Consider the following 16,596-nt stretch of genomic DNA (forward strand, 5'->3'; position numbering starts at 1 on the left):
TATTACATAATTACAACAATTTCAATTGTTAGAGGTGGCCTTTAACATGTATTTTCTTAACCATAATAAAGTTATTTCCAGATTGTAAACATGGAATTCTATATCTTCTTACAATTAGCAGTTACTTAAATAAATGGGACATGAAAACATATTTTAAGTAATGATCAAAAGATAGTCAAAAAAGAAAGCACAATCCAAGAAGCTCTAAAATTTTAGAATCGCATACCTTCCTTGGTGGTCAAAGAGACGACTTCTTGATTGTTAACTGCCAATATCACATCGCCAGCTTCTAACTATAAAAAGAAAGAAAGAAAAAATTAATACATTAATAAGAATAAATACTAAACTAAAAAGCGTTAGAAATCATTAACATGTACGAATTCGATTAGAAAAATCTAATTTGTGTTTTATTAAATACAGTGAACCATTATTCATTTCTAATAAGAAACTACTAATGTACTAATGACGACGATTTTCGCCATACTTCGCCTACTAATGGATATGGATAACTCGGTAAAAATTCACTTACATGCATAATTTGATAAAATTTTATGAAGAAATACTATTATCTAACATTTTATTATAATATATATTTTTAATAATTAAAAATCAAGATATAATTCTGAGAGTAAAATTTAGCAAAATCTTACTTGGCGATTGTCATTAGGTTCCATTGTGTCTTACAGCGCACTATTAGGTTTCGAAATTCTGATTGAAAAGTTTTATGAATAAATATTTATATTGAATAACTTCATGAAAAATTTATAATTTGATTATTAACCGAAATTCGAATGGCATAAAGATAGTAAATATATATATCTCTTAAAACTTAACAGCAAACAAGTGAGGAATATTTATTTATTATAAAAAAATTGCTTATCCAGTTATTTAAAAAATCCAGTTAAAAAGTAGCGTGCCGCGTTTTATTATGTATAATAAAGTCGCTCGTGAATTCTGTGAAACATCAAAATTCAATGAAGTTAAATTTTGTGACGCAACAAACGAAAAAGTCACGAATTTTATATAGTAAGGCTCCTATACTAATTCAGGGGCTCTAGTATATAGCTGTAGCAGTCAAAATGTCCGCATTTTTACTGATTTCATAGATATTGCATTAAAAATTATATATGCTCCAATATTAAAAATTATATATGCTCCTGTTGCAACGTTGTTTTAAAATAACTTAGACTTTCGAGGCTGGCAGATCTTTTAAACCAGGATAGCTGGCACAATTACAGACCTAAAGGCCTGGTTTCTTAGGACAGGACGCCGTCAGCTGGAAATCAGCGCTAACCTCTGATTGGTCCATTTGTGAGTTTGATAGTATACGTCATCGAACGCTCATCTTGAACTACAATTACCGTCCAACTCAACTGCAGTTTGATTACAACGTGACGTTACCCACAGAAGCAATGGCGGACAACATCCTGTTGCACATTGAAATCAGCCAAGATTTTGATTTTGACATTAAACATAGCTTCTTCATTAAACATAGCACTCTTCATTTACCTCAGCTATAATGTGTTTTTTCTTGGACAAAGTCATTATTTGTTCTCTAAAACACTGGTCGACAATAACAAAATCAATACAAATTCAAAATAAATATTTGTTTACGTTATTAACGCATGCGCAATGAGAGATAATGTCTGCGTTGGACCGACTGCTCACGCTGAGCTAGCAAAAAAGTATTTTTTTGGCGTCAGATCTACGTCAACTTTCCGCTGACGCCCAGATAAGGCGTTAGTTCTAAGAAACCAGGCCTTGAGCTAACAAACCAGTATTTTGTTGGCGTCAGCGTGACGTTGACGTCCCGCTGACGCCCAGATAAGGCGCTTGTCCTAAGAAACCAGACCTTAAGAAGTTCGGAGTTCTGCTGTCGCCGTATGCTCTTCACAACTTAACCATTCTTTTAAAGCACTTTTTTGTTTATCAATACAGATTTAACCGCTAAAAAAAATAATAAAAGCGGCTACCGTTTCCAAAGAAAGAGTGCAGTTTCAATTGCTAAAATTTAAATATTGCAAGTAAGCAATAAATAAATTTACGAGCAGCGCAATAAATAAGTTAAAAAGACACAGAAAATTAAATACACTGGTTATCATAAATTAAGGAAAAATCACAAAAATAGCGATAACTCTTTCAAAAGTAAGCCAAACCGTGCAAAATTTGCATATGTTGTCCACTAAGAGTAGCTGAGTAAAATTGCAATATGCAAATTAGTGGCGCTGCACTCGGCTTACGTCATCTGCCTGGAGCATAAAAGTCCAAGTTTGAGAGAAAGCACACAAATTTTACTGTGATTGCGACATTGAAAATCTGAGATAGCCAATTCGTAATAATGACCTCTAGGCATCATTTGCCTGAAGAACTACGATGGAGAGCCATCGGGAGACTAGAGGCAGGGCAGAGTCAATCAGAAGTGGCCAGATGGCTAAATGTGAGTCCATCTGTGGTTCATAGACTTTGGAGGCAATTTCAAACCACAGATTCGGCATCTAGGAGGTTCAGTCAAGGACGGCCAACTGTTACGACCAGTGCCGATGACCGATATTTGACATTAAGTGCACGCAGGAATAGAACCGCTACTCCGACACATCTTAGATCCTCTCTTGCTGCAGCCACCGGAAGGTTGGTGTCAACGTCAACTGTGCGCAGAAGGCTCCACGAAGGTGGTCTGTATGCGAGACGACCAGCCATTTGCGTGCCGCTCACATCACGCCATAGGAGAGACCGTTTGCAGTGGGCCCGACAACATGTCCACTGGACGTCAGATCAATGGAGGCCTGTTCTCTTTACGGATGAGTCCAGGTTTAGTCTAGAAAGTGACAGTAGACGTTATTTGATATGGAGAGAACCTGGGACCCGTTATCATCCATCAAACATCCGTGAAAGAGATGCATACGGAAGAGGCAGTGTCTGTGTTTGGGGAGGCATATCCTTAGGAGGGCGCACATACCTCCATGTCTTTCCAAGGGGAACCGTGAATGCTCAGGTTTATCGAGACAACATCCTTGATGCTTATGTGCGCCCATATGCCGGGGCAATTGGTGATTGCTTCCTGTTACAGGACGATAATGCAAGACCACACAGAGCTCGCATTGTTGATGATTATCTTCAACAGGAAACAATTACTCGCATGGAGTGGCCAGCTCGATCCCCGGACTTGAATCCTATCGAGCACGTTTGGGATGCTCTAGGGAGGCGTGTATCTGCCATCAATCCGCCCCCTCAGACCCTTGCCACGCTTGCAACTGCTTTACAAGAGCAATGGCTCTCACTTCCTATTGAACTGATAGACCGCATAATTGAAAGCATCACACATCGCTGTTTGTGCTGTATTGCTTCTAGAGGCAATCATATTCCATATTAAAGGTACTTTTTCTATTGCAAACCGATACTTCCAATTTGTTTATTTTATACATGTGCTAATTTCTATACTACTATTAATGTCTGATAATTTCTTTTTATGTTGTTTAATACCTTACTATGTGTTGTATATTGTGGGTAAGTTTCATAAAATTCCATGTGTAATTTCTTGAGTTATCGCGATTTTTGTGAATTTTCCTTAATTTATGATAACCAGTGTATATACAAAAAGTTCACTAGATTAGTTGAGGGTATGATAGTGAACGGGGTATCGATTTGCATTCGTTGTAAAGCAACTGAGTTATGGGGAAAATGTCATAGAATAAAAAGAATCATAAGAAAAAATCCATTTTTGAGTTCACTAGGTAGAGAATGATGAAAACAAAAATGAATATTTAGAAAGAAATACATGCAATCTTTTACAATGATTACTAACTATCACGATAATGCCTTGGAGATGGCCTTGGATAAAATAAAATACTATTCAACTTAAACTAAGCGTCACTGAGAAATGTTCAATGCGCAATAATAATGAAAACACCCTAAATAAACTTTCGATTTAAGTTCTGGTTTTCACGTACTAGGACTCTCAATCTTAATGGCTTGAGGGGGAGACCTCAAATATTCTAATTAATTAGGGCAAACGATATTTTAAGTTAAGAAATTAGACACAAAAACGTACTTTCTCTGAATATACATGCCTTTTTTTAAAAATTTATTTCCCAAAAATAAAGAAGGTAGCCGCATGTGGAAAATATGATCCCAATAATTAAGTCAGAAGAGCGGTCGAAAGTTTGGACCCCCTAATGTTAATTTCACTTTTGGTGTGATTCGCCAAATTTTGAGAATTTTTTAAGCGAGTTGAAAAACTTTTGCACGAAATTATAAAATTCGTTTATCCAAACATAATTCCAGGAAAAAGTAATTTTGTAAAAATTATAATTTATCTATAGTTCCCGAGAAATTGAAATTTAAATACCTGACTTATTTTAAAAATCGATTTTCTTGGGAACTCTTTGGCCGATTTTGCCTAAATTTTGCAGTTTGCAGTATAAAATTTTATTTAAAATGATGTAAAAATTCGCATTAATACAATAAAAAAAAATTTCAACCTTTAATAAATAATTATTATTTGCTAGGATCATTGAATAAACGAATTTCATAATCTCGTGCAAAAATTTTCAATTCATTTAAAAAGTTCTCGAGATTTAGCGAAAAAATAGCTATCGTCCGCTTACCAAACGTAACTATTGAGACCATATTTCCAAGATTGCGGCTACCCCTTTTATTATGGGGATCAGAAATCAAAATCCGTCGAAAACATTTTTATTCAGAAAAAGTACGTTTTGTGTCTGATTTTGTAACTTAAAATATCGCCTGTACTAACTAAGAATATTTAAAGTCATCCCCTCAAACCATTAAGATGGGTTACTATAGTGAAAACTCGATCATTAGATCAAAAGTCATTACGGTTACTACGCAAAAAAACATCAATTATCTTCTTTTAGATTTTAATTTTTAAAAAAAATTTCTTCCCTTTAATGTTTTTTAACGTTTATCTGGTACCAATTTTATATTTTATTTAATTTTATCCATGTCGATGGAAAACCAACTAACATAGTGTATAAAAAAAAATTAATCCTTTAAATAATCCTAATACTTTAAAGACAAGTGACAAGGGAAATTTGAGTTAAACATCATAACAAACTCTCCTTCGTAGAAACTCAATTGAATGAACAAAATCTATATTTGTGTAACATGGAGAAGAAAACTATAAAAAAGGTTTAGCACAAATGCAGGTTTCTAACAATCACTTTAAACAATGGTCTCAGAGCAGTAGATATAATTTTTATATTGCATGGAAAGATCGTAAGCTTCTCTGGTGCTTGCGTAATAGGGGGGGGAGGTATGAGCAATGCTTGGATGCCAGGCAAAGGTATGAGCAATGCTTGCGTAAGAAATTGCATTAGTTTTATAACGTGGGGAAAAAATGTAGTTTATTTGAAAAATAAAATTCGTTTACCCAAAGATAATTCCAAAACTTTATAAATAATAATAAATAATAATTAAATAATAGTAAAATAATTAAATAATAGTTTTTTGAAAAAGGAAGTCAATGCGTAACTACGCATACGGGAGTTGTGACGTTTTTGTTCCTAGGAAGAGAAATTCCGTAATCACAACTAAATTCGCAGAAATAACGGAAATTTCGTAGTTTTTGATCTCTATGATAGAAAAGATGAATAAGAAGCATAATATTAAAATTAATAGTTTCTTTCTACTGTATTTTAAATTAACAATTTTAACTAAACTAGTTAAGATATCTTACAATTTCTTAAAATTATACAAATTCGCACATCAACCACATGCATCATGTTACACGAAACGTTTCCATGTTCAAAAAAATAAAGCAAATGGCCAAATGCCATAAAACAAATTCAAAGAGGGATAAAAAAAAAACTACTAGGCTATATTTGGAAACCAAAGTAAAACAAATATTGAATAATGGCATATAGGGCAGCAATGAAAAATTACATTTCGCACTCAAGGATTCGAAATGAGGAACTATGACAACAACTTAAAACTAAACTCTCACATATGTACCGATCGATAGCTTTTAAAAAAAATATGATGGAAGAAAACCAGTCATCTAAAAAGAGGCATTTAGGAAAAGAAATTGCTTTTCGTGTGCGGAATGTTTAAAATAAAGCAATCCGAAAAGTTGTTTTTATTGCATTGAGTTTTTGAAAGACATTAACATAATGACCTTTACTTTCAACAGACTATTACTATTTCTTCCTATGATAACACCAGATGAATTTGAAAGAAAATAAAGTTGTTTACACAAGCAAATATATAATGAAAAAAAAAATTAATAAAACTTATTTTGTTCATTGTTGCAATAATCTTAACATTTATTATATAAATTATTAAAATGCACCTACTCAGTACATATTTAAATCCAGCTTATTATTACATTATTTGCTAAAATTTAACTACATATTTCCTTATTTATAAAAGCTCAACTACTTGATTATTACATTATTTATTGAAGTTTAACTTAATTTTAAACATTTATGAAAATTAATTCATTCATATTTTACAAACCAAGATACATTTTTTTAAATAAAAATTTTTTCTAAAATGGGCTTTATTTTCCTTTTACATGGTTTAGAAACCCTATCTTAGTCTAGAAAAGGGAGATGCAGACTTAACTATTACATTATTTATGCAAATTAAAAAATTCATATTATACAAACCAAGATACATTTTTTTAATAAAACGTTAATATAAAATGAAAAAAAAAAATCGGGTTTATTTTTCTTTTTTCAGGGCTTATAAACTTAGCCTTAGTCTTGAAAATGAGGATACAGACTTTACAAACATCGTTTAATATTAGCTGATGACAGTTTAATATTTTTTATTACTATGACGATTGCTCATTTTTATTTAGTTTACAAAAGGATATCTTAAAATGACTCTTGATATTTCTAACGAATTATTGAATAAATCGAACAAGGAAAGAATTTAAGCAAATCAATGAATGAAAGAATCATCAAATCATTAAATGGACAAATCAATAAATCTGTGAATTAGTGAATAAGTTAGTGGTATTTGCTAATGACATTTAATTATCTTCCATTATTAGTATTATTCGCTGATATAATACTCTTATGATTTTGATTATTAGTCAAGATTAAAGGCATAAAAGTTAACAACTTTGTTCCATTCTTATATAATAAAATAATCGCATGATATAACCTTATTAGGTAATATTTTTTTATAAAGGCAATTAGTCACCGTTTTACAATTATCAAATGATAAAAAAGATAAGATTTACTTTTTAATAAGTGATATTTACTATTATAAGAAATGATGCATCACTCAACGCAAGTCGTTAAATAAGAAATGCAAAATAATATTTAAAACTGAAATATTAAGAATGAACTTTTCTTAACTATCTCTTTGGCGAAAAATATTTAAACAAGTTTTAATAGTAGCCAAACATTAAATTGGAAATTATAAAACAAGTTTGAGCATGAAGTTACAGAGCAAAATTATTAGGCTTAAGTTTTATCCCGATATAATTAGGATACTAAACCAGTGTTTATGCAATAAAAAAATTAAGAATCTTTTAACTTAACACTAGATTGCCTAAGGAAGTCATTTTGACTGCTTTTAATTTCAATTAGAAAAACAATGATGTATATAATGACACAATTTCTTAGAATTTTGTGACTTTTTGTACAACATATAATTTTAACATTTACTAATAACTTGTTATATAACTGTAAATAATGTAAAAAAAGTTAAAAATTAATTTAAACAAATTTATTTACGCATTCACAATCCAGTCATTTTGACTGGTATAGGTATATACTAATATGGGTATACAATATAGGTATATACTAATTTTCCGTCTTTATAGTGATTCTTTTAGAGTAAAAATCTGTTTTACCGCAAAGAAACATAAATAACAGCAAAGTATTGGTGGTGGTAGTAGAAGAATGAAGTGAGCTGGGGAGAAATTTAAAATTATAATATGATACTTTTCATTAAAACTGATAACTATGTTTCTCATATTAACGCATTTACATTTCCAGAGCAGAAACATTTTGATGCAAGTAAAAATTCTGGTAAACACCATAATAACGCTACCAATGCAGACTTGTAGAGAGAGGGATTCGTTTAATCAACGTTTTTAATGAGAAAAACCAAATTACACTAACGATAATTATAGAGAGTTTCCGACTACTGACGCCAAATTGCGACGACGAATTCTGAAGATAACAATTAACGTTTCTGGCAAACCAGGACACACTAATATTATTTCATTAATTTTCTAAAACATTATTGCGGTGCACAATTTGCTCAAAAATAAAGTGCAGAAAGAGCAATAAATGTACGGAGGCAAGGAAAATAGATCATAGACGGATTCGAAATTGTTTTTGGAAAAAGAACAATAACTTTCATTTCAAAACGATACTGAATATCTAAGAGCAAGCGATCTGAATAACAACAAAAGTAGAAAGATATTCTTTTTATAGAAATGAAAAATCTATTTGTAGAAACTAATCGAGAGTCATAAAAGGAAACTAGGAAATTCCTTTTATCTTTTTGTATTCAATAGCAGCGACTTAATTGCTAGGGATAATTTATTTGATTCAATTGAGAGTTGACACATTCAATAAAGATACAATTTTGAACGAATTTTTCTTTTTTAATTTTTGAGTTAGAGCTTTTCCGTTTTAAGAAAATATTTTATTTCTCATGAGATATTGAGAGCGGTAATTCAATTTTTAACATCATAAATTTCAACAAAACAAAGTTAACATTGCATTTTTTTCCAGCTTAATTATGGTGTGTGTTTTTCTATTTAAATGCACAAAAATTATAAAATAAGAAAAGGAAAAGGAAAGTCACAGTTTGACTACATTAAACTTATTCCAAAACTTAAATCTTAAACTATAATTGTTTTTCGTTAAAAATCATTTAAACACAATCAGAATAGATGGCGCTGACTAGAGATGGATAAAACTTAACCTAACAGTTTTAAATAACTGTTACGAACTCACAACAGCTGTAAAAATAGCATATTATTAGACAAAAACCGTTTTTAGAGTATACTATCATGCCGAAAAGAATTGAATGGATTTTAAAACACAAAATTTAAAAAATTTAACACTTTTTCACGAAAAAATTAACCAATTTGTAGATATTGATGCGCAGGTGAAAATCATTCAAATCAATGAATAACCAATTCCTTTATATTGTAATGAATCCAAATAATGCAGCTTTAGCTATGATAAAATATTTATAGCTAACAATACAGTTTTAGCTATGAATATTTTGTCAAATAGTAAAAAAAAAATAAGATCACTAATACTTTTCACTTAAAATAAAAAACTAACTTTTCTTCAATAAGATTCTACGCTAATTCATAATCAGCATTTGGAAGGTGCTGGCTAGAGATAGTCAAAACTTAACCTAACAGCCAAGCCTTACTGTTACAAACTCAAAACAGTTATAAAAACAGAGGATTATTCACTTAAAAACATTATTGCATAAGACGAAAGAGTCTGCGAAGAACGTCCTTAACATTTATTTATTCGAATATATATTATTCGATGCAATAATGTTTAACCAAACGTCAAGTGCAAATATTTAGGATAAGAAGCTCTTAGGGCATTATTGACATTACAATATGTTACAAATTCAATTGAGGCATTTGGAATTAATAACAGGAATTTATAAGTTCAAGGGTTTACAGGAGAAACAGACTGACACATATAACTATTTCATTCAGTGTTTGTTTACGTAAAAAATAATTCATTCTTTGGGTTAAACTGTTTGTATTTTAAAACCAACATAACACTATTTTTAACAACATAATGGCATCATTAAGTAAGTCTCTTTAAATGCAACAAACAACTTCGAATTTTTAAACGAATACAAAAATATTGTGATTATTTCGAATTTTAAAACGAATCAAATAAAACTTTTCAACAAAAATCAGCAAGGCTAAGACTATACCTTATCCTTTAAGGATAAATAAACACTACATTTTTCCACATAAACATAAATTATAATACCTATGTGAGATGATAATATAATGTTCGACACACGTAACAAAGAGCACCAAATTTCATTCTAATCTTTAAACGATTGCAGCAGCATTGAAATATTGACATCTAATTCGCAATTTAAAACAACGTTTAAACGGAAATCAAAAATCAAAAATGCCATGTTAAACCACAACTTTCAGCTTAAAATAAACAGAACATTTACGTTACGCAAAGCAACTGAAATTAAACACTAGGAATAACTCAGGAGCAAATTTAATAACGTACTTTTTAAAATACTTTTTGAAAAACATCTTACTTCCTCCGTCTTATCGCGAAACAAATTACTTTCTTCTTATCAAGTCTTATCGAAAAGAGAGATGAAAAGAAAATTAGTTTGGAATATGGCATGTGTTTCTGGTGAGCAACTAGAATTTTAACAGAAAGTTCGTAAATGTCTGCGGCGATAAGTGAAAAATTTAAAATATTTCAACAAAATACTTGAGCATAATAAAAATCCAAGAAGATAACAGATTTACCACAGAGAAATAAATAGGATTTTCTTGTTCGTTTATTTATCTATTTGTACATTTAAGACTTATCGGCAAAATTTTATGAAACCAATAAAATTGTCTTAGTTACGCAACACAAATAAAATTCAACCAATAGATAATCAGTTAATAAAAAAATTTCGTATGACCGATAATAACAACACTTCCCCTAGCCTATACGATACCTGAAAACAATCAAAACGATAAATCCATATATTTTTATCGGATTTGCTTCAAAATTTAACAGTTTAAATAGCATTGGTGTAGTTTTATTGCACAAAAGAAAACCTTAAGAAGTAGGGAGCTCTGCTCCCTATTCACTGAAGCTCCTCAGCCCGCCCAAAATTGAAATGCAATCTTCCAGGGTTGCTTTGCAAACTATGCTCTCTTCACTCGCTACTAAGTTAAACCCAATTGAAATGAGTTCTAGTATAAAACTTGAAAAATTTCAATCAATTATAAAAATCTCTAAAGCTAATTCCTCTCAGAAAAATCAAAAATTTTAGTCAATAAGTTATTGAAATAAAATTAAAAAAATTGAAATTGAAATAAATGAAACACAATAGAAAAACTTGCCGAAAGAAAGCAATAATTATGCTTTTAAAAAACAATTACAATTAAAGATTCACAGCATGGATTCCATGATTTAATGCTTTTTTATTATTATTCACTGATTTGCTCTCATACTGACTTATTTGTGTGATTCGTTTACTTACTGTGTAATAAGTCAGGTAAATGTGGGTTATAACTAAAAAATACAGTAAATAGCCGAAATAAAATTTTAATTCGGGTCTTTCCCAACATCTGACACTAAAAATAAAATGAATAATAAGAATGCCAAATTACAGATGCTTCAGGACATTGTGCATTTGCACTAGTAATTACGCTACTTGCGGGGGGGGGGGATGGAAGAAAGCTGCTTTGAAAAAACGTCATTTAGAGTTATTGAATTTTACTAAAAACTATACACGAGTTTGCACTGATCTTATTTATACGAGTTGCGATTAAAACTTTAAGGCCAAAGTCTTTACATGAGATACTTATCAAACAATGTAAACAATGTTTGATAATAAATAATTGATATCTTAAAGATTTTACAGCTATCAACAAGACCTACTAAATATAAAAGTAGTAAAAAGTAAAAATATATATATACATTTAAAAACATATAAATAGGAAAAGTCTTAATTTATTTAATTATTATGACTGCAAAATCTTAATAATTGGGCGATAACTGATATTAATATTAATAATTATTTAATAAAAAAATTTACCAAATGCCATAACAGCTAATAATTATCAATATTACTAAATTAAGAAAAGAATTTAAAATATTAATGCAAGCAATTAATAAAAATAAAATTAATAAAAATAGCATCCAAATGGAAAAAATGCGCTAAGCAGTAGAGAAACCAATTTTTCTTCGTCTCAATATTGCTAAAGGAATATATGTTAATTTCGGTTACAAATGCTTATTTATCAAAATATATTATAAAAAAATTAAACTTTCTTATACTTTACTTTATAAGTCACAAAAATCAATCCTTTTTGAATTTAAAGCACGAAACCTAGAAAATTTCATTTAGAAATTATGGAATTTAACAAAAAAACATTGATGTGCTCTAATGAGCAATAATTTCTCTTGTAATAATTATTATCATCCTATATTTTTTTATCAGATTGAAATTTCTATTTACATTAGACTGACTACAACAGAGAAATACTACAACTAAATATACATAAAAACAAGAGCAACGAAAAAAAGTTCTCAGTCTGACATCTTTAATTGTTTTGACATCTTGCTGCTCCATGAGACAACTAGACACCCCAACTTCAGATATTAAAAATAACAAAAGGTAGTGGGCCGAATAGCGTTAATAATATCATCATAATGACATTATTACTGCGCATCAGCGCATAAGGAAAAAAAAATAAGTATGCCGTAATCATCCAAAGGAAATTAAACTTGTCAGAAAAAAAAAGTTTTTAATTCTGGATGAAAGCCAATATAATTAAAAGCCCTAAAAAATAAATTGTTCAAGAAGTATGCTTTATGAGAATTGGCTCTAACGAATAGGATGGTTGTGAGGATGCTGCCATCACAAAATACAAAAATGTTGATATTAACTAAAAGATGATTCCAAAGCATATACATTTTTGTCTTTATTTATGTAATCAGAAAGAACGCTGAAGATATCACAAAAACTGGTTTAACACTTCGAAATTACATCGAATACTTGTTATTTTTCAAAATTTGATCTCATATTAAAATCTAATTCGCGATCGCAACGAACTATAGGGGGCGTTGTTGTATGAGACGAATTCCTGCGATTTCCATATGAATAGTCATTCAGTTACTCTGAAGACGTCTTTAAATGTAGCGTGTAGCATTGCAACGTTCCTTCTTTATTATGCTTATTAAATTTAAAAAAGAAAAATATTTGGTACTTTTTCTTATGCAAGCGAAAACAAAATGGTATCTCTTTTTCTTAGAGAAGGAACATCCAAAACACATCGGAAAAATATTTGTAAATAAACCGAAAAAAAAAATTTTTTTTTTTCTTTTTTAAATTCGATTTCTTCGAAACTATTCGACCGATTTTGCTCACATTTTGTACTTAGCTTGTAAAATTATAATTCTTTCAAGTGATACAAAAATTTGTATACATCAAAGTTCAACAGTTTTTCAACCACTGTTAAGTGAAATAATAAAAAATAATAAATAATTACTAAAAATTATTTTTTGCAAGGAATTATCTTTAGATAAAAGAATTTTATATTTGTGGGCAAATATTTTTCAATTACCTTAAAAAGTTCTCGATATATAGCGAAATATGCAAAAAGTAAAATTAACTTTAAGGGATCCAAACTTAGGACCGCTCTTCAGACTAAACTATTGGAAACTTATTTCCCAGAATGCAGCTACCCCGTATATTTTGAGGGTCAGAAATCCGAATCCGCTGAAAAAAGAAGTATGTTTATTCAGAGATAGTATGTTTTTGTGTCTAATTTCTTCAATTTAGAATACCGTCTGCACTAATTAATTAGCACATTTGAGAATCTATTATATCTCCTAAAACTATTAAGATTGAGTCCCAGAACGTGAAGATCTGATCAATAGATCAAAAGTTATTTAGGGTGATTCGTTTATTATTTATTTATTTGCGAAATCCGAATCCGCTGAAAAAAGAAGTATGTTTATTCAGAGATAGTATGTTTTTGTGTATAATTTCTTCAATTTAGAATACCGTCTGCACTAATTAATTAGCACATTTGAGAATCTATTATATCTCCTAAAACTATTAAGATTGAGTCCCAGAACGTGAAGATCTGATCAATAGATCAAAAATTATTTAGGGTGATTCGTTTATTATTTATTTATTTGCGAAATCCGAATCCGCTGAAAAAAGAAGTATGTTTATTCAGAGATAGTATGTTTTTGTGTATAATTTCTTCAATTTAGAATACCGTCTGCACTAATTAATTAGCACATTTGAGAATCTATTATATCTCCTAAAACTATTAAGATTGAGTCCCAGAACGTGAAGATCTGATCAATAGATCAAAAATTATTTAGGGTGATTCGTTTATTATTTATTTATTTGCGAAATCCGAATCCGCTGAAAAAAGAAGTATGTTTATTCAGAGATAGTATGTTTTTGTGTATAATTTCTTCAATTTAGAATACCGTCTGCACTAATTAATTAGCACATTTGAGAATCTATTATATCTCCTAAAACTATTAAGATTGAGTCCCAGAACGTGAAGATCTGATCAATAGATCAAAAGTTATTTAGGGTGATTCGTTTATTATTTATTTATTTGCGAAATCCGAATCCGCTGAAAAAAGAAGTATGTTTATTCAGAGATAGTATGTTTTTGTGTATAATTTCTTCAATTTAGAATACCGTCTGCACTAATTAATTAGCACATTTGAGAATCTATTATATCTCCTAAAACTATTAAGATTGAGTCCCAGAACGTGAAGATCTGATCAATAGATCAAAAATTATTTAGGGTGATTCGTTTATTATTTATTTATTTGCGAAATCCGAATCCGCTGAAAAAAGAAGTATGTTTATTCAGAGATAGTATGTTTTTGTGTATAATTTCTTCAATTTAGAATACCGTCTGCACTAATTAATTAGCACATTTGAGAATCTATTATATCTCCTAAAACTATTAAGATTGAGTCCCAGAACGTGAAGATCTGATCAATAGATCAAAAGTTATTTAGGGTGATTCGTTTATTATTTATTTATTTGCGAAATCCGAATCCGCTGAAAAAAGAAGTATGTTTATTCAGAGATAGTATGTTTTTGTGTATAATTTCTTCAATTTAGAATACCGTCTGCACTAATTAATTAGCACATTTGAGAATCTATTATATCTCCTAAAACTATTAAGATTGAGTCCCAGAACGTGAAGATCTGATCAATAGATCAAAAATTATTTAGGGTGATTCGTTTATTATTTATTTATTTGCGAAATCCGAATCCGCTGAAAAAAGAAGTATGTTTATTCAGAGATAGTATGTTTTTGTGTATAATTTCTTCAATTTAGAATACCGTCTGCACTAATTAATTAGCACATTTGAGAATCTATTATATCTCCTAAAACTATTAAGATTGAGTCCCAGAACGTGAAGATCTGATCAATAGATCAAAAATTATTTAGGGTGATTCGTTTATTATTTATTTATTTGCGAAATCCGAATCCGCTGAAAAAAGAAGTATGTTTATTCAGAGATAGTATGTTTTTGTGTATAATTTCTTCAATTTAGAATACCGTCTGCACTAATTAATTAGCACATTTGAGAATCTATTATATCTCCTAAAACTATTAAGATTGAGTCCCAGAACGTGAAGATCTGATCAATAGATCAAAAGTTATTTAGGGTGATTCGTTTATTATTTATTTATTTGCGAAATCCGAATCCGCTGAAAAAAGAAGTATGTTTATTCAGAGATAGTATGTTTTTGTGTATAATTTCTTCAATTTAGAATACCGTCTGCACTAATTAATTAGCACATTTGAGAATCTATTATATCTCCTAAAACTATTAAGATTGAGTCCCAGAACGTGAAGATCTGATCAATAGATCAAAAATTATTTAGGGTGATTCGTTTATTATTTATTTATTAGCGAAATCCGAACCCGCTGAAAAAAGAAGTATATTTATTCAGAGACAGTATGTTTTTGTGTCTAATTTCTTTAATTTAGAATATCGTCTGCACTAATTAATTAGCATATTTGAGAATCAATTATATCTCCCCGAACTATTAAGATTGAGTCCTAGAACATGAAGATCTAATCATTAGATCAAAAATTATTTAGGGTGATTCGTTTATTATTTATTTATTAGCGAAATTCAAACCCGCTGAAAAAAGAAGTATGTTTATTCAGAGACAGTATGTTTTTGTGTCTAATTTCTTTAATTTAGAATATCGTCTGCACTAATTAATTAGCACATTTGAGAATCTATTATATCTCCTAAAACTATTAAGATTGAGTCCCAGAACGTGAAGATCTGATCAATAGATCAAAAATTATTTAGGGTGATTCGTTTATTATTTATTTATTTGCGAAATCCGAATCCGCTGAAAAAAGAAGTATGTTTATTCAGAGATAGTATGTTTTTGTGTATAATTTCTTCAATTTAGAATACCGTCTGCACTAATTAATTAGCACATTTGAGAATCTATTATATCTCCTAAAACTATTAAGATTGAGTCCCAGAACGTGAAGATCTGATCAATAGATCAAAAATTATTTAGGGTGATTCGTTTATTATTTATTTATTTGCGAAATCCGAATCCGCTGAAAAAAGAAGTATGTTTATTCAGAGATAGTATGTTTTTGTGTATAATTTCTTCAATTTAGAATACCGTCTGCACTAATTAATTAGCACATTTGAGAATCTATTATATCTCCTAAAACTATTAAGATTGAGTCCCAGAACGTGAAGATCTGATCAATAGATCAAAAGTTATTTAGGGTGATTCGTTTATTATTTATTTATTTGCGAAATCCGAATCCGCTGAAAAAAGAAGTATGTTTATTCAGAGATAGTATGTTTTTGTGTATAATTTCTTCAATTTAGAATACCGTCTGCA

General features: G+C 29.9%; 1 protein-coding gene across 17 annotated transcripts in view; it reads right to left on the bottom strand.

The window, feature by feature from the left end:
* The window catches only part of LOC139426129 (PH and SEC7 domain-containing protein 1), a 166,549-nt gene that overhangs the window by 30,397 nt on the left and 119,556 nt on the right, over positions 1–16,596 (bottom strand). For 15 of the 17 annotated variants that reach the window (XM_087153069.1, XM_087153066.1, XM_087153068.1 and 12 more), the window contains exon 2: positions 227–293. In XM_087153069.1, the coding sequence (XP_087009195.1) occupies positions 227–293 (67 nt within the window). Of the gene's footprint in view, positions 1–226; positions 294–650; positions 891–16,596 lie in introns of those variants that run through there. The other 2 variants (XM_087153073.1, XM_087153074.1) reach the window with 2 other exon arrangements.

This window comes from Parasteatoda tepidariorum, chromosome 10 (genome assembly GCF_982258835.1).
Source record: "Parasteatoda tepidariorum strain Cologne lab strain chromosome 10, Ptep-v5.0, whole genome shotgun sequence".
In the NCBI taxonomy this organism is placed as follows: domain Eukaryota; kingdom Metazoa; phylum Arthropoda; class Arachnida; order Araneae; family Theridiidae; genus Parasteatoda; species Parasteatoda tepidariorum.